The following is a 21,805-nucleotide window of genomic DNA, read 5'->3' as shown; positions in this document are numbered from 1 at the left end:
GCATGCTTATTCCACGGCAGCTTGCCGGTTCCAAAATTTGTACCGACCCACACTACTAGGTTGGTGGGTCCTTCTTGGGCGGCTGCCCAGGGTGTCTCGGCTTTACAGCTTTGCCGAGCAGCTACTTGGTCAGGTTCGAACACGTTTGCTAAGTTTTACAAGTTCGATACTTTGGCCTCGGAGGACCTTTAGTTTGGTCAATCAGTTCTGCAGGAACCTCAGCACTCTCCCACCCGGTTTGGGAGCTTGGGTACTTCCCCATGGTACTAAATGGATTCCCAGTAACTCCTAGGACATAAGAGATAATAGGATTTTAATTACCTACCGGTAAATCCTTTTCTCGTAGTCCGTAGCAGATACATTGGGCGCCCGTCTGGTGCTTCGTTCTTCCTGCACTGTTATTTGTTTAAGTATTATGGTTTGTTCGGCTGTTGCTGTTCCTGTTTTCAGGTTTGGTTAGCATGGCTTTCCTCTTGTTCTGTGTGTACTGGTTCGTAATCTCACCACTTTCCTTATCTATCCTCCTCTCAAAGTATGTCCGTCTCCTTGGGCACAGTTTCCTAGACTGAGTCTGGTAGGAGGGGCATAGAGGGAGGAGCCAGTGCACACTATCAATTTCTTAAAGTACACATGGCTCCTAGTGGACCCGTTTATACCCCATGGTACTAAATGGATTTCCAGTATCCCCTATGGACTACGAGAAAAGGATATCCCGGTAGGTAATTAAATCCTATTTTATTTTTTCTCTTACGTCCTAGAGGATGCTGGGGACTCCGTAAGGACCATGGGGGGGGGGTATAGACGGGCTCCGCAGGAGATAGGGCACCTAAAAAGAACTTTGACTATGGGTGTGCACTGGCTCCTCCCTCTATGCCCCTCCTCCAGACCTCAGTTAGATCTTGTGCCCAGAGGAGAATGGGTGCAGTGCAGAGAGCTCTCCAGAGTTTTCTGTTGAAGAAGAATTTTGTTAGGTTTTTTATTTTCAGGGAGTCCTGTTGGCAACAGGCTCCCTGCATCGTGGGACCGAGGAGAGAGAAGCAGAGCTGGCTTGTCAAGTTGGGCACTGCTTCTAAGGCAGCTGGACACCATTAGCTCCAGAGGGAGTCGGAACACAGGTCTCACCTGGGGTTCGTCCCGGAGCCGCGCCGCCGTCCTCCTCACAGATGCTGAAGATAGAAGCCGGATAGAGAAGGCAGAAGATATCTTAGGTGGCAGAAGACATCAGATCTTCATGAGGTACCGCTGCGCGCCATTGCTCCCAGTCACACACACACAGAGCAGCACTGAAGGGTGCAGGGCGCAGGGGGGGGGGCGCCCTGGGCAGCAATAAACCTCACATTTGGGCAAATACAGTTTGATTAGGCTGCGGAGGCAGTAAATCTATGATCCCCCGCCATTTTTATTGAAAAATCACTGGGACCGAAGCTCGCCGTAGGGTGGGCGAGGCTTGATCCTCAGCACTAACCAGCGCCATTTTCTCCACAGAAGCTGCATGAGGAAAACGCTGGCTCCCTGGTCTCTCCCCTGTTGAACTTCACAGGCTGGAAAAAAGAGGAGGGGGGCACATTAGCGACGCAGTGAGTGGGAACTGGCATATTATATATAGAAAAGCGCTATCTGGACATATTTTTTCCAGTGTTTTTAAGCGCTAGTGTGTGCTGGCATACTCTCTCTCTCTGTCTCTCCTTAGGGCCTGGTTGGGGTTTTGTCCCCTTATAGGTTAATCCCTGTGTGTGTGGGGTGTCGGTACGTGTGTGTCAACATGTCTGAGGCAGAAGGCTTCTCCAAGGAGGAGGTGGAGCAAATGAGTGGTGTGTCCCCGTCGGTTGTGCCGACTCCAGATTGGATGGACATGTGGCATATGTTGAATGCAAGTGTGGCATCTTTACATAAAAGGCTTGATAAGGCTGAATTAGGGGGGACATCAGGGGGTCAATCCTCAGATTGGACCTACTCACAGGGCCCGTCGGGGTCTCAAAAGCGTCCCTTAACACAAGACACTACTACCGACACGGATTCTGATTCCAGTGTCGACTATGACGAAGTAAAATTGCACCCTAGGATGACTAAAACCATTCAGTGTATGATTGTGGCAATAAGGGATGTGTTGCATATTGTGGATGAACCCTCGGTCCCCGACACAAGGGTACACATGTTTAAGGAAAAGAAACAGATTATTAACTTTCCCACATCTCATGAATTGAATGATTTCTTTGGAAAAGCTTGGGAGACTCCGGATAAGAGACCGCAGATCCCCAAAAGAATTTATATGGCATACCCCTTCCCTAAGCAGGACAGGGAGATTTGGGAATCACCCCCCACTGTGGACAAGGCCCTGACGCGCTAGTCCAAGAAAGTGGCGCTACCGTCTCCTGACACAGCAGCCCTTAAGGACCCTGCAGATCGCAGGCAAGAAACTACATTAAAGGGTATTTATTCTCATACGGGTGCTGTGCTAAGACCGACAATTGCGTCGGCATGGGTGTGTAGCGCAATTGCAGCTTGGACAGATGAGCTGACAGATCAATTTGATAATATGGATAAGGATACTATATTCCTAACTCTAGCCCATATTAAAGATGCAGTCTTATTTGTGAGGGATGCTCAAAGGGACATTGGATTGCTAGCTTCTAGGGCCAATGCCATGTCTGTCTCAGCGAGAAGATCCTTATGGACTCGCCAATGGACGGGTGATGCGGATTCCAAAAAACATATGGAAGTACTACCCTATAAGGGTGATGTATTGTTTGGGGATGGGCTGACGGACCTGGTTTCCACAGCTACAGCAGATAAATCAAATTTTCTCTGACGTCCTAGTGGATGCTGGGAACTCCGAAAGGACCATGGGGAATAGCGGCTCCGCAGGAGACTGGGCACAACTAAAGAAAGCTTTTAGGTCGCCTGGTGTGCTCTGGCTCCTCCCACCATGACCCTCCTCCAAGCCTCAGTTAGATTTTGTGCCCGGCCGAGGTTGGATGCACACTAGGGGCTCTCCTGAGCTTCTAGAAAGAAAGTATATAATTAGGTTTTTTATTTTACAGTGAGACCTGCTGGCAACAGGCTCACTGCAGCGAGGGACTAAGGGGAGAAGAAGCGAACCTACCTGCTTGCAGCTAGCTTGGGCTTCTTAGGCTACTGGACACCATTAGCTCCAGAGGGATCGACCGCATGGAACTGGCCTTGGTGTTCGGTCCCGGAGCCGCGCCGCCGTCCCCCTTACAGAGCCAGAAGCAAGAAGAGGTCCGGAAAATCGGCAGCAGAAGACATCAGTCTTCACCAAGGAAGCGCACAGCACTGCAGCTGTGCGCCATTGCTCCTCATGCACACTTCACACTCCGGTCACTGAGGGTGCAGGGCGCTGGGGGGGGGGCGCCCTGAGCAGCAATAAAAACACCTTGGCTGGCATATATATCACAATATATAGCCCCAGAGGCTATATATGTGATAAATACCCCTGCCAGAATCCATAAAAAAGCGGGAGAAAAGTCCGCGAAAAAGGAGCGGAGCTATCTCAGCACACTGGCGCCATTTTCTCTTCACAGTGCAACTGGAAGACAGCTCCCCAGGCTCTCCCCTGTAGTTTTCAGGCTCAAAGGGTTAAAAAGAGAGGGGGGGCACTAAATTTAGGCGCAATATTGTATATACAAGCAGCTATTGGGAAAAATTCACTCAAAATAGTGTTAATCCCTAAATTATATAGCGCTCTGGTGTGTGCTGGCATACTCTCTCTCTGTCTCCCCAAAGGGCTGTGTGGGGTCCTGTCCTCAGTCAGAGCATTCCCTGTGTGTGTGCGGTGTGTCGGTACGGCTGTGTCGACACGTTTGATGAGGAGGCTTATGTGATGGCAGAGCAGATGCCGATAAATGTGATGTCGCCCCCTGTGGGGCCGACACCAGAGTGGATGGATAGGTGGAAGGTATAAACCGACAGTGTCAACTCCTTACATAAAAGGCTGGATGACGTAACAGCTATGGGACAGCCGGCTTCTCAGCCCGCGCCTGCCCAGGCGTCTCAAAGGCCATCAGGGGCTCAAAAACGCCCGCTCCCTCAGATGGCAGACACAGATGTCGACACGGAGTCTGACTCCAGTGTCGACGAGGTTGAGACATATACACAATCCACTAGGAACATCCGTTACATGATCCCGGCAATAAAAAATGTGTTACACATTTCTGACATTAACCCAAGTACCACTAAAAAAGGGTTTTATGTTTATGGAGAAAAAGCAGGCAGTGTTTTGTTCCCCCATCAAATGAGTGAATGAAGTGTGAAAAAGCGTGGGTTCCCCCGATAAGAAACTGGTAATTTCTAAAAAGTTACTGATGGCGTACCCTTTGCCGCCAGAGGATAAGTTACGCTGGGAGATATCCCCTAGGGTGGATAAGGCGCTCACACGTTTGTCAAAAAAGGTGGCACTGCCGTCTTAGGATACGGCCACTTTGAAGGTACCTGCTGATAAAAAGCAGGAGGCTATCCTGAAGTCTGTATTTACACACTCAGGTACTAGACTGAGACCTGCAGATAGTGCTGCTGCAGCGTGGTCTGTAACCCTGTCAAACAGGGATACTATTTTGCGAACATAAGACGTCGTCTTATATATGAGGGATGCACAGAGGGATATTTTGCCGGCTGGCATCCAGAATTAATGCAATGTCCATTCGGTCAGGAGGTTATTAGAGACCCGACACTGGACAGGTGATGCTGACTTTAAAAGGCACATAGAGCCTTATAAGGGTGAGGAATTGTTTGGGGATGGTCTCTGGGACCTCGTATCCACAGCAACAGCTGGGAAGAAAAAATTTTTTTTACCTCCAGGTTTCCTCACAGCCTCAGAAAGCACTGTATTATCAGGTACAGTCCTTTCGGCTTCAGAAATGCAAGCGTGTAAAACGAGGGAAGAGGGAAAAAGCTGCACCAGTCAGCCAGTTCCCAGAATCAAAATTCTTCCCCCGCTTCCTCTGAGTCCACCGCATGACGGGGGGGCTCCACAGGCGTAGCCAGGTACGGTGGGGGGCCGCCTCAAAAATTTCAGCGATTAGTGGGCTCGCTCACAGGTGGATCCCTAGATCCTTCAAGTAGTATTTCAGGGGTACAAGCTGCAATTCGAGGCATCTCCCCCCCGCCGTTTCCTCAAATCTGCCTTGCCGACAACTCCCTCAGGCAGGGAGACTGTGCTAGAGGCAATTCACAAGCTGTATTCCCAGCAGGTGATAGTCAAGGTGCCCCTACTTCAACAAGGACGGGGTTACTATTCCACACTGTTTGTGGTACCGAAACCGGACGGTTCGGTGAGACCCATTTTATATTTGAAATCCTTGAACACATACATTAAAAAAATTCAAGTTCAAGATGGAATCGCTCAGGGCGATTATTGCAAGCCTGGAGGAGGGGGATTACATGGTATCCCTGGACATCAAGGAGGCTTACCTACATGTCCCCATTTACCATCCTCACCAGGAGTGCCTCAGATTTGTGGTACAGGATTGCCATTACCAATTCCAAACACTGCCGTTTGGACTGTCCACGGCACCGAGGGTCTTTACCAAGGTAATGGCAGAAATGATTATACTCCTTCGAGAAAGGAAGTTTTAATTATCCCGTACTTGGACGATCTCCTTATAAAGGCGAGGTCCAAGGAGCAGTTGTTGGTCGGAGTAGCACTATCTCGGGAAGTGCTACAACAGCACGGATGGATTCTATACATTCCAAAGTCACAGCTGGTTCCTACCACACGCCTACTGTTCCTGGGGATGGTTCTGGACACAGAACAGAAAAAAGTGTTTCTCCCGCAGGAGAAAGCCAAGGAGCTGTCATCTCTAGTCAGAGACCTCCTGAAACCAAAACAGGTATCGGTGCATCACTGCACACGAGTCCCGGGAAAAATGGTAGCTTCTTACGAAGCAAAATTCCATTCGGCAGGTTCCATGCAAGAACCTTTCAGTGGGACCTCTTGGACAAGTGGTCGGGATCGCATCTTCAGATGCATCGGCTGATAACCCTGTCTCCAAGGACCAGGGTATCTCTACTGTGGTGGCTGCAGAGTGCTCATCTTCAAGAGGGCCGCAGATTCGGCATACAGGACTGGGTCCTGGTAACCACGGATGCCAGCCTTCGAGGCTGGGGGGCAGTCACACAGGGAAGAAATTTCCAAGGACTTTGGTCAAGTCAGGAGTCGTCCCTACACATAAATATTCTGGAACTGAGGGCCATTTACAATGCCCTAAGTCTGGCAAGGCCTCTGCTTCAAAACCAGCCGGTACTGATCCAATCAGACAACATCACGGCAGTCGCCCATGTAAACCGACAGGGCGGCACAAGAAGCAGGATGGCGATGGCAGAAGCCACAAGGATTCTCCGATGGGCGGAAAATCACGTCTTAGCACTGTCAGCAGTGTTCATTCCGGGAGTGGACAACTGGGAAGCAGACTTCCTCAGCGGACACGACCTACACCCGGGAGAGTGGGGACTTCATCCAGAAGTCTTCCAACTGTTGGTAAACCGTTGGGAAAGGCCACAGGTGGACATGATGGCGTCCCGTCTAAACAAAAAACTAGAGAGATATTGCGCCAGGTCAAGGGACCCTCAGGCGATAGCTGTGGACGCTCTAGTGACACCGTGGGTGTACCAGTCAGTTTGTGTTCCCTCCTCTGCCTCTCATACCAAGGGTACTGAGAATAATAAGAAAACGAGGAGTAAGAACAATACTCGTGGTTCCGGATTGGCCAAGACGAGCGTGGTACCCGGAACTTCAAGAGATGATCTCAGAGGACCCATGGCCTTTGCCGCTCAGACAGGACCTGCTGCAGCAGAGGCCCTGTCTGTTCCAAGACTTACCGCGGCTGCGTTTGACGGCATGGCGGTTGAACGCCGGATCCTGAAGGAAAAGGGCATTCCGGAGGAAGTCATTCCTACGGAGATTAAAGCCAGGAAAGATGTAACTGCAAAGCATTATCACCGCATATGGCGGATGTATGTTGCTTGGTGTGAGGCCAAAAAGGCCCCAACAGAGGAATTTCAACTGGGTCGATTTCTGCATTTCCTACAAGCAGGAGTGACTATGGGCCTGAAATTAGGCACCATTAAGGTACAGAACTCGGCTCTGTCGATTTTCTTCCAGAAAGAACTAGCTTCACTACCTGAAGTTCAGACGTTTGTTAAGGGAGTGCTGCATATTCAGCCCCCTTTTGTGCCTCCAGTGGCACCTTGGGATCTCAACGTGGTGTTGAGTTTCTTAAAATCACATTGGTTTGAGCCACTTAAAACCGTGGATCTAAAATATCTCACGTGGAAAGTGGTCATGTTATTGGCCTTGGCTTCAGCCAGGCGTGTGTCAGAATTGGCGGCTTTGTCATGTAAAAGCCCTTATCTGATTTTCCATATGGATAGGGCAGAATTGAGGACTCGTCCCCAGTTTCTCCCTACGGTGGTATCAGCTTTTCACTTGAACCAACCTATTGTGGTGCCTGCGGCTACTAGGGACTTGGAGGATTCCAAGTTGCTGGACGTAGTCAGGGCCTTGAAAATTTATGTTTCCAGGACGGCTAGAGTCAGGAAAACTGACTCGCTATTTATCCTGTATGCACCCAACAAGCTGGGTGCTCCTGCTTCTAAGCAGACTATTGCTCGCTGGATTTGTAGCACAATTCAGCTGGCGCATTCTGCGGCTGGACTGCCGCATCCTAAATCAGTAAAAGCCCATTCCACAAGGAAGGTGGGCTCATCTTGGGCGGCTGCCCGAGGGGTCTCGGCTTTACAACTTTGCCGAGCTGCTACTTGGTCAGGGGCAAACACGTTTGCAAAATTCTACAAATTTGATACCCTGGCTGAGGAGGACCTTGAGTTCTCTCATTCGGTGCTGCAGAGTCATCCGCACTCTCCCGCCCGTTTGGGAGCTTTGGTATAATCCCCATGGTCCTTTCGGAGTTCCTAGCATCCACTAGGACGTCAGAGAAAATAAGATTTTACTCACCGGTAAATCTATTTCTCGTAGTCCGTAGTGGATGCTAGGCGCCCGTCCCAAGTGCGGATTGTCTGCAATACTTGTACATAGTTATTGTTGAGCCATCTGTTGAGAGGCTCAGTTGTTTTCATACAGTTAAACTGGGTATGGTATCACGAGTTATACGGTGTGATTGGTGTGGCTGGTAAGAGTCTTACCCGGGATTCAAAATCCTTCCTTATTATGTCAGCACAGTGTCCTAACTGAGGCTTGGAGGAGGGTCATGGTGGGAGGAGCCAGTGCACACCAGGTGACCTAAAAGCTTTCTTTAGTTGTGCCCAGTCTCCTGCGGAGCAGCTATTCCCCATGGTCCTTTCGGAGTTCCCAGCATCCACTACGGACTACGAGAAATAGATTTACCGGTGAGTAAAATCTTATTTTTTACCATATATTCCCCAACAGCAAAAGAAAGTAACACCCTATCAGATGCAGTCGCACAAGTCCAAAAGAGGTCGGGGATCCTCTTTCCTCGTCAGAGGTAAGGGCAAAAGAGCACATGCTTCGGCAGGTGCCCAGGAACAAAAGTCCTCCCCGGCTGCTCCAAAACCCACAGCATGACGCTGGGGCTCCCCTGAGGGAGTCCGCACCGGTGGGGGCACGTCTTCGACTTTTCAGTCAGGCCTGGTTCAGTTCGGACCTGAATCCCTGGGTGTTGGAAATAGTTTCCCAGGGTTACAAATTGGAATTCGAGGAGGTGCCCCCGCGCCGATTTTTCAAATCGGCCCTACCAGCTTCCACATCGGAAAGGGATATAATGTTAGCTGCAATTCACACGCTGTGTATACAGCAAGTGATAATCAAGGTTCCCCTGCACCAGCAGGGAAGAGGTTACTACTCAACCCTATTTGTGGTCCCGAAACCGGACGGTTCGGTCAGACCTATTTTGAATCTGAAATCCCTAAACCTGTACATAAAAAGATTCAAATTCAAAATGGAATCTCTCAGAGCGATAATAGCCAACATGGAGGAGGGGGAGTTTACAGGGTCTCTAAACATAAAGGATGCGTACCTTCATGTCCCCATATATGCCCCCCATCAGGAATACCTGAGATTCGCTGTACAGGATTGTCATTACCAATTTCAGACGTTGCCGTTTGGACTCTCCACGACCCCGAAGATTTTCACCAAGATAATGGCGGAAATGATGGTGGTCCTGCGCAAGCATGGAGTCACAATTATCCCATACTTGGACGATCTCCTGATAAAAGCGAGATCAAGGGAGAAATTGCTGAGCAGTGTGGCGCTCTCTCTGAGAGTGCTCCAGCAACACGGTTGGATTCTAAATCTACCGAAGTCACAGTTGATTCCGACAACTCGACTACCGTTCCGAGGTATGATACTGGATACGGAACAAATGAAGGTCTTCCTCCCAATAGAGAAAGCCCAAGACATCCAGAACATGGTCAGGGACCTGCTAAAACCGAAAAGGGTGTCAGTTCACCAATGCACTCGAGTTCTGGGGAAAATGGTGGCGGCCTACAAGGCCATTCCCTTCGGAAGGTTCCATGCAAGGACTTTTCAATGGGACCTTCTGGACAAGTGGTCCGGGTCCCATCTGCACTTACATCGGAAAATAACTCTGTCCCCAGGGACCAGAGTGTCCCTCCTGTGGTGGTTGCAAAGTGCTCACCTCCTGGAGGGTCGCAGGTTCAGAATTCAGGATTGGATCCTGGTTACCACGGACGCGAGCCTCCGAGGATGGGGAGCGGTCACACAGGGAAAAATGTGTTGGAACTCAGAGCCATTTACAACGGCCTTCGACAAGCGGAAAGTTTTCTTTGAAACCTACCGGTTCTGATTCAATCAGACAATGTCACAGCAGTGGCTCATGTGAACCGCCAAGGCGGGACAAGAAGCAGAGTCGCGATGGCGGAAGCCACAAGGATCCTTCGCTGGGCGGAAAATCATGTAAACGCTCTGTCGGCTGTCTTCATTCTGGGAGTGGACAACTGGGAAGCAGACTTCCTCAGCAGACACGATCTCCATCCAGGAGAGTGGGGACTTCATCAAGAAGTCTTTGCAGACGTAACACGTCTTTGGGGAACTCCTCAAATAGACATGATGGCGTCACGCCTCAACAAAAAACTTTGGAGGTATTGCGCCAGGTCTCGGGACCCTCAGGCAGTAGCAGTAGACGCTCTGGTAACACCGTGGGTGTTCAAATCGGTCTACGTGTTTCCTCCTCTTCCTCTCATCACAAAAGTGTTGAGGATCATAAGACGAAGAAGAGTACAGACGATACTCGTTGTCCCAGACTGGCCTCGAAGGGCCTGGTACTCGGATCTACAAGAGATGCTCACAGGAGATCCCTGGCCTCTTCCTCTGAGGGAAGACCTGTTGCAGCAGGGGCTCTGTGTATTTCAAGACTTACCGCTGTTACGTTTGACGGCATGGTGGTTGAACGCCGAATCCTAGCGAAAAAGCGGATTCCGGAAGAGGTCATCCCTACTTTAATAAAAGCTAGGAAGGAGGTGACGATAAAACATTATCACCGTATCTGGCGAAAGTATGTGTCTTGGTGTGAGACCAAGAATGCACCTACGGAAGATTTTCATCTGGGTCATCTTCTCCACTTCCTACAGACAGGAGTGGATATGGGCCTGAAATTAGGCTCTGTTAAGGTACAGATTTCAGCCCTCTCGATTTTCTTTCAGAAGGAATTGGCTTCTCTTCCAGAAGTCCAGACGTTTGTAAAGGGAGTGCTGCACATCCAGCACCCTTTTGTGCCTCCAGTGGCACCATGGGACCTGAACGTGGTGTTGCAGTTCCTAAAATCACACTGGTTTGAACCGCTTAACAAGGTTGAGTTGAAATTTCTTACCTAGAAGGTGGTCATGTTGTTGGCCTTAGCATCAGCAAGGCGAGTGTCAGAATTGGCGGCTTTGTCACACAAGAGCCCCTACTTGATTTTTCATGTGGATCGAGCTGAATTGAGGACACGTCCGCAATTTTTGCCTAAAGTGGTTTCTTCGTTCCATATGAATCAACCTATTGTGGTCCCTGTGGCTACAAGTGACCTGGAGGATTCCAGATCCCTGGACGTAGTCAGGGCCTTAAAAATTTATGTAGCCAGGACGGCTAGAATTAGGAAAACAGAGGCTCTGTTTGTCCTGTATGCGGCCAATAAGATTGGCGCTCCTGCTTCGAAGCAGACTATTGCTCGCTGGATCTGTAATACGATTCAGCAGGCTCACTCTACGGCTGGATTGCCGATACCAAATTCGGTTAAGGCCCATTCCACTAGGAAGGTGGGCTCTTCTTGGGCGGCTGCCCGAGGCGTCTCGGCATTACAACTTTGCCGAGCGGCGACTTGGTCGGGGTCAAACACTTTTGCTAAATTCTACAAGTTTGATACCCTGGCTGATGAGGACCTAGCGTTTGCTCAGTCGGTGCTGCAGAGTCATACGCACTCTCCCGCCCGATTGGATGCTTTGGTATAAACCCCATGGTCCTTACGGAGTCCCCAGCATCCTCTAGGACGTAAGAGAAAATAAGATTTTAAACCTACCGGTAAATCTATTTCTCCTAGTCCGTAGAGGATGCTGGGCGCCCGTCCCAGTGCGGAAACTCTGCAAGACTTGTATATAGTTGTTGCTTACATAAGGGTTATGTTACAGTTGACATCGGTCTTGGACCGTTACTGTCATTTGTTCATACTGTTAACTGGTTATGTATGTTCCAGGTTACATGGTATGATTGGTGTGGGCTGGTATGAATCTTGCCCTTGGATTGCTAAATCCTGCCTTGTATTGTCCATCTCCTCTGGGCACAGTTCTCTAACTGAGGTCTGGAGGAGGGGCATAGAGGGAGGAGCCAATGCACACCCATAGTCAAAGTTCTTTTTAGGTGCCCTATCTCCTGCGGAGCCCGTCTATACCCCCCCCCCCCCATGGTCCTTACGGAGTCCCCAGCATCCTCTACGGACTAGGAGAAATAGATTTACCGGTAGGTTTAAAATCTTATTATTTTTGCAGACTTCTGGGTTATGTTTTTTTTAAATAATTAAAGCCTGCAGCAGAGATTAGAAAATATTTTTAATAAAATATAACATTTTATATAAAAAAAAAAATAATAAATATATATATATATATATATATATATATATATATAGGGTGTTTTATGCCCCCATTATAAGATTCACACCTCCCTTTGACAGTAGATCCCCCCCCCCACTTGTCTCAAATCCTAATAATAGTAGCCCCCACAGCCCCTTAGTAGCAAAAAATACATACAAGTTTAATAACACCCCCTGTCTCACCCAGTACCCTCCTACAGAATAATTTTACTTATCGTCACTCCATCCCCACTGGTTAGATTTGTCCCATCCACATGGGTATATGCTTCACCCCCACCCCCTATTCCCTGCACTGTGCTCCTCCAGAGCATGCACTCCAGAATGCTGGCAGCACTGCATGCTGAGGCACAGTTCTGGTAGTGATGTTTCACTGCCAGGTCTGGGGCGCAATGGGGGCAGTAGACACAGGGTTAGGGGAAGGGGTGGGGGGGCGGCGGCATCGTGCCACATGTGATATGATGAAGCCAGGTATCGTACACTTGGCTCCGGTTGTATCACATGCAACCATGGCAGTCAAGTAGCAGAAAAGAAAGTGTAACCCACATACCACTTTAAGAATTGTGGAAACTTATATCTGTAAACGCTGTAGTTGGTATAAAACAATCGCCGTTATACACTTCCTTCTAACCACTCTCTTGTGCTAAGCATCGCTGGGATTGCTCGCTAATCTGCTTTCTTTTATCCCTATGTTCACCACTCTGTTTGGTGAGTATTACCAGTTTCTCCATATTCTATGTAGGATGTATATAGTTTGTTAATACCAAACAGTACAAACACATGAACCCACTCATTACATCTCCAAAACGTAAGACCTTTCCTTCTCAAAAACAATAATTAGATGGTTTTATTTTGTAGTAAATTTTTTGCTTGTGTGTAAAAAAAAAATTATATTTGCTTTTGCTAGTGTAATTACTAATTTATATATTTACCTATTTATGATGCTCTCACATGATAGCCTATTTTTACCTTTGTGCAGACTCAAGCTTCCAAAACAATTTTACAATGTCTGTGAAAATACATGGTGTGACTCTAGATGCATCCGTACCCTATGTTGATAACAAAGAACACACTCGTCCTAGGACAATTAGCTGTGCTCAGGTACATATCTCTCTCTGTCAGTGCTTCACTGAAACCAGCTCATAACTTTGTGGGTCAATAAAGACTACATTTACCAACATATTAAAGCAACAAGTCCATGAAAATGTTTGTTTTCTAAACCTAAAATGCTGTGATGGACTTTTATAGGAATGTTAGTATTTACTGTATTTCCTTGGTTTGTTTCTTTAGGGCTGCTATTAATGATGTATAACTCTATACAGTGTCATTTACTACCATGGAAACCACAGTCACTTGATGTAGTGAGCAGAGATGCTTTAAAGCACCCTGAGTTCTGTCTCCTCTATGCAGGGCCGGCTCCAGGCATGTTCGAATAGAGCGGCCGCGCAGGGCGCCGCCCTTAATGGGCGCCGCGCTGGCGCCGCCATATTCGTACCTGGAGCCGACCCTGCTGTTCAGCTCTCCCCGGCCTTTAACTGTGGTGCGCGATATGCGCGCTGCGCTGCGCCGGCGTCTGACGTCAGACGCCGGCGCCGCGCAGCGCGCATACAGCACACCACCGTTGAAGTCATCCAGGCAAGCCTGCAGACAGCCACACTCCCCCTCCCCGCAGATCACACCACCGTTGGAAGAGTCCTCCGATCCCGGCCCGCGCCCTCTGACAGCAGCAGTGCCTCCCCCCCGCATTGCAGGTATTGTGGGGGGCATTTATGGATCTGTCACTGTGGGGGCATTTATGGATCTGTCACTGGGGGCATATCTTGCACTGTGGGGGCATTTATGTATCTGGCACTGTGGGGTCATCTGCACTGTGGGGGCATTTATGGATCTGTCACTGTGGGGGCATATCTGGCACTGTGGGGTCAGCTGCACTATGGGGGGCATTTATGTATCTGGCACTGTGGGGGCATATCTGGCACTGTGGGGGCATTTATGTATCTGCACTGTGGGGGCATTTATGGATCTGTCACTGGGGGGGCATTTACGGATCTGTCACTGTGGGGGCATATCTGGCACTGTCGGGTCAGCTGCACTGTGGGGGGCATTTATGTATCTGGCACTGTGGGGGCATATCTGCGCTGTGGGGGCATTTATGTATCTGCACTGTGGGGGCATTTATGTATCTGCACTGTGGGGGCATATCTGCTCTGTGGGGGCATTTATGTATCTGCACTGTGGGGGCATTTATGTATCTGGCACTGTGGGGGTATATCTGCACTGTGGGGGCACTTATTTATCTGGCACTGTGGGGGCATTTATTTATCTGGCACTGTGGGGGGCATTTATTTATCTGGCACTGTGGGGGCATATCTGGCACTGGGCATTTAATGTATCTGGCACTGTGGGGGCATTTATTTATCTGGCACTGTGGGGGGCATTTATTTATCTGGCACTGTGGGGGGCATTTATTTATCTGGCACTGTGGGGGCATATCTGGCACTGGGCATTTAATGTATCTGGCACTGTGGGGGCATTTATCTGGCACTGTGGGGGGCATTTATTTATCTGGCACTGTGGGGGGGCATTTATTTATCTGGCACTGTGGGGGGCATTTATTTATCTGGCACTGTGGGGGGCATTTATTTATCTGGCACTGTGGGGGGCATATCTGTCACTGGGGGCATTTAATGTATCTGGCACTGTGGGGGCATATCTGGCACTGGGGGCATTAATGTATCTGGCACTGTGGGGGAATATCTGGCACTGGGGGCATTAATGTATCTGGCACTGTGGGGGCATATCTGGCACTGGGGGCATTAATGTATCTGACACTGTGGGGGGCAATAATGCATCTGGCACTGTGTGGGCACTTATGCATCTGGCACTGAGGGCATTTATGCATCTGGCACTGGGGGCATTTATGTATCTGGCCCTGTGGGGGCATATCTGGCACTGTGGGGGCATTTTTATATCTGGCACTGTGGGGACATATCTGGCACTGTGTGGGCATTTTTATATCTGGCACTGTGGGGACATATCTGGCACTGTGGGGGCACTTATGTTTCTCTGACGTCCTAGTGGATGCTGGGAACTCCGTAAGGACCATGGGGAATAGCGGGCTCCGAAGGAGGCTGGGCACTCTAGAAAGATTTATGACTACCTGGTGTGCACTGGCTCCTCTCACTATGACCTTCCTCCAAGCCTCAGTTAGATTTTGTGCCCGGCCGAGGTTGGATGCACACTAGGGGCTCTCCTGAGCCCTTAGAAAGAAAGTATAGTTTAGGTTTTTTATTTTCAGTGAGACCTGCTGGCAACAGGCTCACTGCAGCGAGGGACTAAGGGGAGAAGAAGCGAACTCGCCTGCTTGCAGCCGGATTGGGCTTCTTAGGCTACTGGACACCATTAGCTCCAGAGGGATCGACCGCAGGCCCAGTCCTTGGTGTTCGGTCCCGGAGCCGCGCCGCCGTCCCCCTTACAGAGCCAGAAGCAAGAAGAGGTCCGGAAAAACGGCGGCAGAAGACATCAGTCTTCACCAAGGTAGCGCACAGCACTGCAGCTGTGCGCCATTGCTCCTCATACACACTTCATACTCCGGTCACTGAGGGTGCAGGGCGCTTGGGGGGGGCGCCCTGAGAAGCAATAATAACACCTTGGCTGGCAAAAACTCCACAATATATAGTCCCAGAGGCTATATATGTGGAAAAAAGCGGGAGAATAGTCAGCGGAAAAGGGGCGGAGCCATCTCTCACAGCACACTGGCGCCATTTCTCCTTCACAGATCCGCTGGAAGGAAGCTCCCTGGCTCTCCCCTGCAGTCTACACTACAGAACAGGGTAAAAACAGAGAGGGGGGGCACTAAATTTAGGCGCAGTATATATTATATAGAAAAAGCAGCTATAGGGGACATAACTCAGTTAGTCCCTGCATTATATAGCGCTCTGGTGTGTGCTGGCATACTCTCACTCTGTCCCCCCAAAGGGCTTTTGTGGGTCCTGTCCTCATTCGGAGCATTCCTTGTGTGTGTGCGGTGTGTCGGTACGGCTGTGTCGACATGTTTGATGAGGATAATGATGTGGAGGCGGAGCAGATGCCTTTAGAAGGGATGTCACCCCCTGCGGGGCAGACACCTGAGTGGATGGGCTTATGGAAAGTAATGAGTGCACGTATAGACTCCTTACATAAGAAAATTGACGACATGCCAAATGTGGGACAGCCGACTTCTCAGCTCGTGTCGTCGCATGGGTCGTCAGGGGCTCTAAAACGCCCGCTACCTCAAGCAGACCCAGATGTCGACACTGATACTGACACCAGTGTCGACGACGATGAGTCTAACCTGATGCCCACTAAGGCCATTCACTGCATGATTGAGGCAATGAAAGAGGTGTTACACATTTCTGATATAACTACAGGTACCACTAAAAAGGGTATTATGTTTGGAGAGAAAAAACTACCCATAAGTTTTTCCCCCATCAGATGAATTAAATGAAGTGTGTGAAGAAGCGTGGGCTTTCCCTGATAAAAAATTGGTAATTCCTAAGAAGGTACTAATGGCGTTCCCTTTCCCGCCAGAGGATAGGTCACGTTGGGAAACACCCCCTAGAGTGGATAAAGCGCTCACACGTTTGTCTAAAAAGGTGGCACTACCATCTCCGGATACGGCCGCCCTCAAGGAACCTGCTGATAGAAAGCAGGAGGCGATCCTGAAGTCTGTATATACACACACAGGCATTATACTTAGGCCAGCTATTGCGTCAGCTTGGATGTGCAGTGCTGCCGCTGCGTGGTCAGATAAACTGTCAGAAAATATTGACACATTAGACAGAGACACGATCCTGTTAACCATAGACCATATAAAAGACTCAGTCTTATATATGAGAGATGCACAGAGGGAAATCTGCCGACTGGCATCTAAAGTAAGTGCATTGTCCATTTCTGCTAGGAGAGGCTTATGGACTCGCCAGTGGACAGGAGATGCAGATTCAAAAAAGCACATGGAAGTGTTGCCATATAAGGGTGAGGAATTATTTGGGGATGGTCTCTCGGACCTAGTTTCCACAGCAACGTCTGGGAAGTCAGCATTTTTACCCCATGTCCCCTCACAGCCTAAGAAGGCGCCGTTTTATCAGGTTCAGTCCTTTCGGACCCAGAAAAACAGGCGTGGAAAAGGCGGGTCCTTTCTGTCCAGAGGCAGAGGTAGGGGAAAAAGGCTGCAACAAACAGCAGGTTCCCAGGAGCAAAAGTCCTCCCCTGCTTCTTCTTCCAAGTCCGCCGCATGACGGTGGGGCTCCACAGGCGGAGCCAAGTACGGTGGGGGGTCGCCTCAAAAATTTCAGCGATCAGTGGGTTCGCTCACAGGTGGATCCCTGGATCCTGCAAATAGTATCTCAGGGGTACAAGCTGGAATTCGAGGCGTCCCCACCCCACCGGTTCCTAAAATCTGCCTTGCCGATTGCTCCCTCAGACAGGGAGGCGGTGCTAGCGGCAATTCACAAGCTGTGTTCCCAGCAGGTGATAATCAAGGTACCCCTACTTCAACAAGGCCGGGGTTATTATTCCACACTATTTGTGGTACCGAAACCGGACGGTTCGGTGAGACCCATTCTAAATTTGAAATCCTTGAACACGTACATAAAGAAATTCAAGTTCAAGATGGAATCGCTCAGGGCGGTTATTGCAAGCCTGGACGAGGGGGATTACATGGTATCCCTGGACATCAAGGATGCTTACTTGCATGTCCCCATTTACCATCCTCACCAGGAGTACCTCAGATTTGTGGTACAGGATTGCCATTACCAATTCCAGACGCTGCCGTTTGGACTGTCCACGGCACCGAGGGTATTTACCAAGGTTATGGCGGAAATGATGATACTCCTTCGAAGAAAGGGAGTTTTAATTATCCCGTACTTGGACGATCTCCTAATAAAAGCGAGGTCCAAGGAACAGTTGTTGGTGGGAGTAGCACTATCTCAGGAGGTGCTGCACCAGCACGGCTGGATTCTGAATATCCCAAAGTCACAGCTGGTTCCGACGACACGGCTACTGTTCCTGGGTATGATTCTGGATACAGTCCAGAAGAAAGTGTTTCTCCCGGAGGAGAAAGCCAGGGAGTTGTCATCTCTAGTCAGAGACCTCCTGAAACCAAAACAGGTATCAGTGCATCGCTGCACACGGGTCCTGGGAAAGATGGTGGCTTCTTACGAAGCAATTCCCTTCGGCAGGTTCCATGCCAGAATCTTTCAGTGGGACCTGTTGGACCAGTGGTCCGGATCGCATCTTCAGATGCATCGCTTAATAACCCTGTCTCCAAGAACCAGGGTGTCTCTACTGTGGTGGCTGCAGAGTGCCCATCTTCTAGAGGGCCGCAGGTTCGGAATACAGGACTGGGTCCTGGTGACCACGGATGCCAGCCTTCGAGGCTGGGGGGCAGTCATACAGGGAAGAAACTTCCAAGGACTATGGTCGAGTCAGGAGACTTCCCTTCACATAAATATTCTGGAACTAAGGGCCATCTACAATGCCCTAAGTCAAGCAAGATCCCTGCTCCTACACCAGCCGGTGCTGATCCAGTCAGACAACATCACGGCAGTCGCCCATGTAAATCGACAGGGCGGCACAAGAAGCAGGATGGCGATGGCAGAAGAATCATGTACTAGCAGTGTTCATTCCGGGAGTGGACAACTGGGAAGCAGACTTCCTCAGCAGACACGACCTCCACCCGGGAGAGTGGGGACTTCACCCAGAAGTCTTCCAGATGCTGGTAAACCGTTGGGAAAAACCACAGGTGGACATGATGGCGTCCCGTCTCAACAAAAAGTTAAAAAGATATTGCGCCAGGTCAAGGGACCCTCAGGCGATAGCTGTGGACGCTCTAGTGACACCGTGGGTGTACCAGTCGGTTTATGTGTTCCCTCCTCTGCCTCTCATTCCAAAGGTATTGAGAATAATAAGAAAGCGAGGAGTAAACACAATTCTCGTGGTTCCGGATTGGCCAAGACGAGCGTGGTACCCGGAACTTCAAGAGATGCTCTCAGAGGACCCGTGGCCTCTACCGCTCAGACAGGACCTGATACAGCAGGGGCCCTGTCTGTTCCAAGACTTACCGCGGCTGCGTTTGACGGCATGGCGGTTGAACTCCGGATCCTAAAGGAAAAGGGTATTCCAGAAGAAGTCATTCCTACGCTTATTAAGGCCAGGAAAGATGTTACGGCAACGCATTATCACCGCACATGGCGAAAATATGTTGCATGGTGCGAGGCCAATAAGGCCCCAACAGAGGAATTTCAACTAGGTCGATTTCTGCATTTCCTGCAAGCAGGAGTGGATATGGGCCTAAAACTAGGCTCCATTAAAGTACAGATCTCGGCTCTGTCGATTTTCTTTCAAAAAGAACTAGCTTCAGTACCTGAAGTTCAGACATTTGTGAAAGGAGTGCTGCATATTCAGCCCCCGTTTGTGCCTCCTGTGGCACCTTGGGATCTCAACGTGATGTTGAGTTTCTTAAAATCACATTGGTTTGAGCCACTAAAAACCGTGGATCTGAAATATCTCACGTGGAAAGTGGTCATGTTATTAGCCTTGGCTTCAGCCAGGCGAGTCTCAGAATTGGCGGCTTTATCATGTAAAAGCCCTTATCTGATTTTCTATATGGATAGGGCAGAGTTGAGGACTCGTCCCCAATTTCTCCCTAAGGTGGTGTCAGCGTTTCACCTGAACCAGCCTATTGTGGTGCCGGCGGCTACTAGTGAATTGGAGGACTCCAAGTTGCTAGACGTTGTCAGGGCCCTGAAAATATATGTTTCCAGGACGGCTGGAGTCAGAAAATCTGACTCGCTGTTTATCCTGTATGCACCCAACAAGCTGGGTGCTCCTGCTTCTAAGCAGTCTATTGCTAGCTGGATTTGTAGTACAATTCAGCTTGCACATTCTGTGGCAGGCATACCACAGCCAAAATCTGTAAATGCCTATTCCACAAGGAAGGTGGGCTCATCTTGGGCGGCTGCCCGAGGGGTCTCGGCTTTACAACTTTGCCGAGCAGCTACTTGGTCAGGGGCAAACACGTTTGCAAAATTCTACAAATTTGATACCCTGGCTGAGGAGGACCTGGAGTTCTCTCATTCGGTGCTACAGAGTCATCCGCACTCTCCCGCCCGTTTGGGAGCTTTGGTATAATCCCCATGGTCCTTACGGAGTTCCCAGCATCCACTAGGACGTCAGAGAAAATAAGAATTTACTCACCGGTAATTCTATTGGAGGAGGGTCATAGTGGGAGGAGCCAGTGCACACCAGGTAGTCATAAATCTTTGTAGAGTGCCCAGCCTCCTTCGGAGCCCGCTATTCCCCATGGTCCTTACGGAGTTCCCAGCATCCACTACGGACTACGAGAAATAGAATTACCGGTGAGTAAATTCTTATTTTCTGGCACTGTGGGGGCACTTATGTATCTGGCACTGTGGGGGCATTTATGTATCTGGCACTGTGGGGGGGCATATCTGCACTGTGGGGGCATTTATGTATCTGGCACTTTGGGGGCATTTATGTATCTGAACTGTGGGTGCATATCTGGCACTGTGTGACCATTTATGTAGCTGGCACTGCTGGGGGGGCATGTCACGTGTAGCTGGCACTGCTGGGGGGGGCATGTCACGTGTAGCTGGCACTGCTGGGGGGCATGTCACGTGTAGCTGGCACTGCTGGGGAGCATGTCACGTGTAGCTGGCACTGCTGGGGGGCATGTCACGTGTAGCTGGCACTGCTGGGGGGCATGTCATGTAGTGTTCCCGCTAGGCGTCTGTGGCTAGGCAATGTGTCTCAGTGCTCTCCCTGATGCATTGTGTCTCAGTGCTGTGCCTGGCGCAAAGTGTATAGGAGGTTCTACCTGGTGCAGTGTGTATTAGCTGCACTACTGTGTGGTGTAATGCAAATTGCCACTATTATGTGGCCACGTACCTTCCCCACGAAGTAACTCCCCTTAATTTTTGCTGCGCGCCTTCGGCGCGCACTGTCCATGCTTTGGCATATAGGTATGGGAACAACAAGCAGTATGTACATAATTTTGCCCTCCTAACTTAAAAATGTGCCCTCCCTGTGATCAGCACCATGCCCTAAAAAGTGAACACTATCATGTGTAGCTGGCACTGCTGCGGGGCATGTCATGTGTAGCTGGCACTGCTGCGGGGCATGTCATGTGTAGCTGGCACTGCTGGGGGGCATGTCATGTCTATCTGGCACTGCACATTATGTGTATCTGGCACTATACTGGAGACATTGTGTGTAAGGAACACTACTGTGGCTATGTGTAAGGCTGCTAATTGTGTGAAAATATATTTATAGTTTGATGATATGAAGTTACGAGGCCACGCCCACTTTTCCAGAGGCCATGCCCACTTTTCCGGGAACGCGCGCGCCTTCGGTGCGCGCATGGGGGGGGGCTTTTACATTTTCTCGCTCAGGGTGCTAGTAGGCCTGGAGCCGGCCCTGCCTCTATGTATAGTAAAGTCCTCTCCTTCCTCCTACTTCACATGCTCAAATATGTCTGTGTGACTGGTAGTCACATGTTTGCAGCTTTCAGTTAGTTTTTGAATAGAGAGTGATTTGCAGGGCAGCTAAGAAAATCTATCTAGACTGGGCAGGGGAGATGCAGGAGGCAACATCCACTGGTTTCACCTTATTTAGACCAAAATAATCCATCCTTGAAATCCATGCTGTAAATGTTAAAACTGTTATATTGTATAGGG

At 49.7% G+C, this 21,805-nt stretch overlaps 1 protein-coding gene across 4 annotated transcripts in view; it reads left to right on the top strand.

Moving 5' to 3' along the window:
• The window catches only part of TMEM181 (transmembrane protein 181), a 236,698-nt gene that overhangs the window by 114,759 nt on the left and 100,134 nt on the right, over positions 1-21,805 (top strand). For all 4 annotated transcript variants that reach the window (XM_063917643.1, XM_063917644.1, XM_063917645.1 and 1 more), the window contains one exon: positions 13,051-13,172. In XM_063917643.1, the coding sequence (XP_063773713.1) occupies positions 13,051-13,172 (122 nt within the window). The remainder of the gene's footprint in view (positions 1-13,050; positions 13,173-21,805) is intronic.

Source organism: Pseudophryne corroboree, chromosome 4 (genome assembly GCF_028390025.1).
Source record: "Pseudophryne corroboree isolate aPseCor3 chromosome 4, aPseCor3.hap2, whole genome shotgun sequence".
Classification (NCBI taxonomy): Eukaryota; Metazoa; Chordata; class Amphibia; order Anura; family Myobatrachidae; genus Pseudophryne; species Pseudophryne corroboree.
Note: the sequence above shows the minus strand (reverse complement) of the source record. Positions and strands in the feature narration are given on the sequence as shown.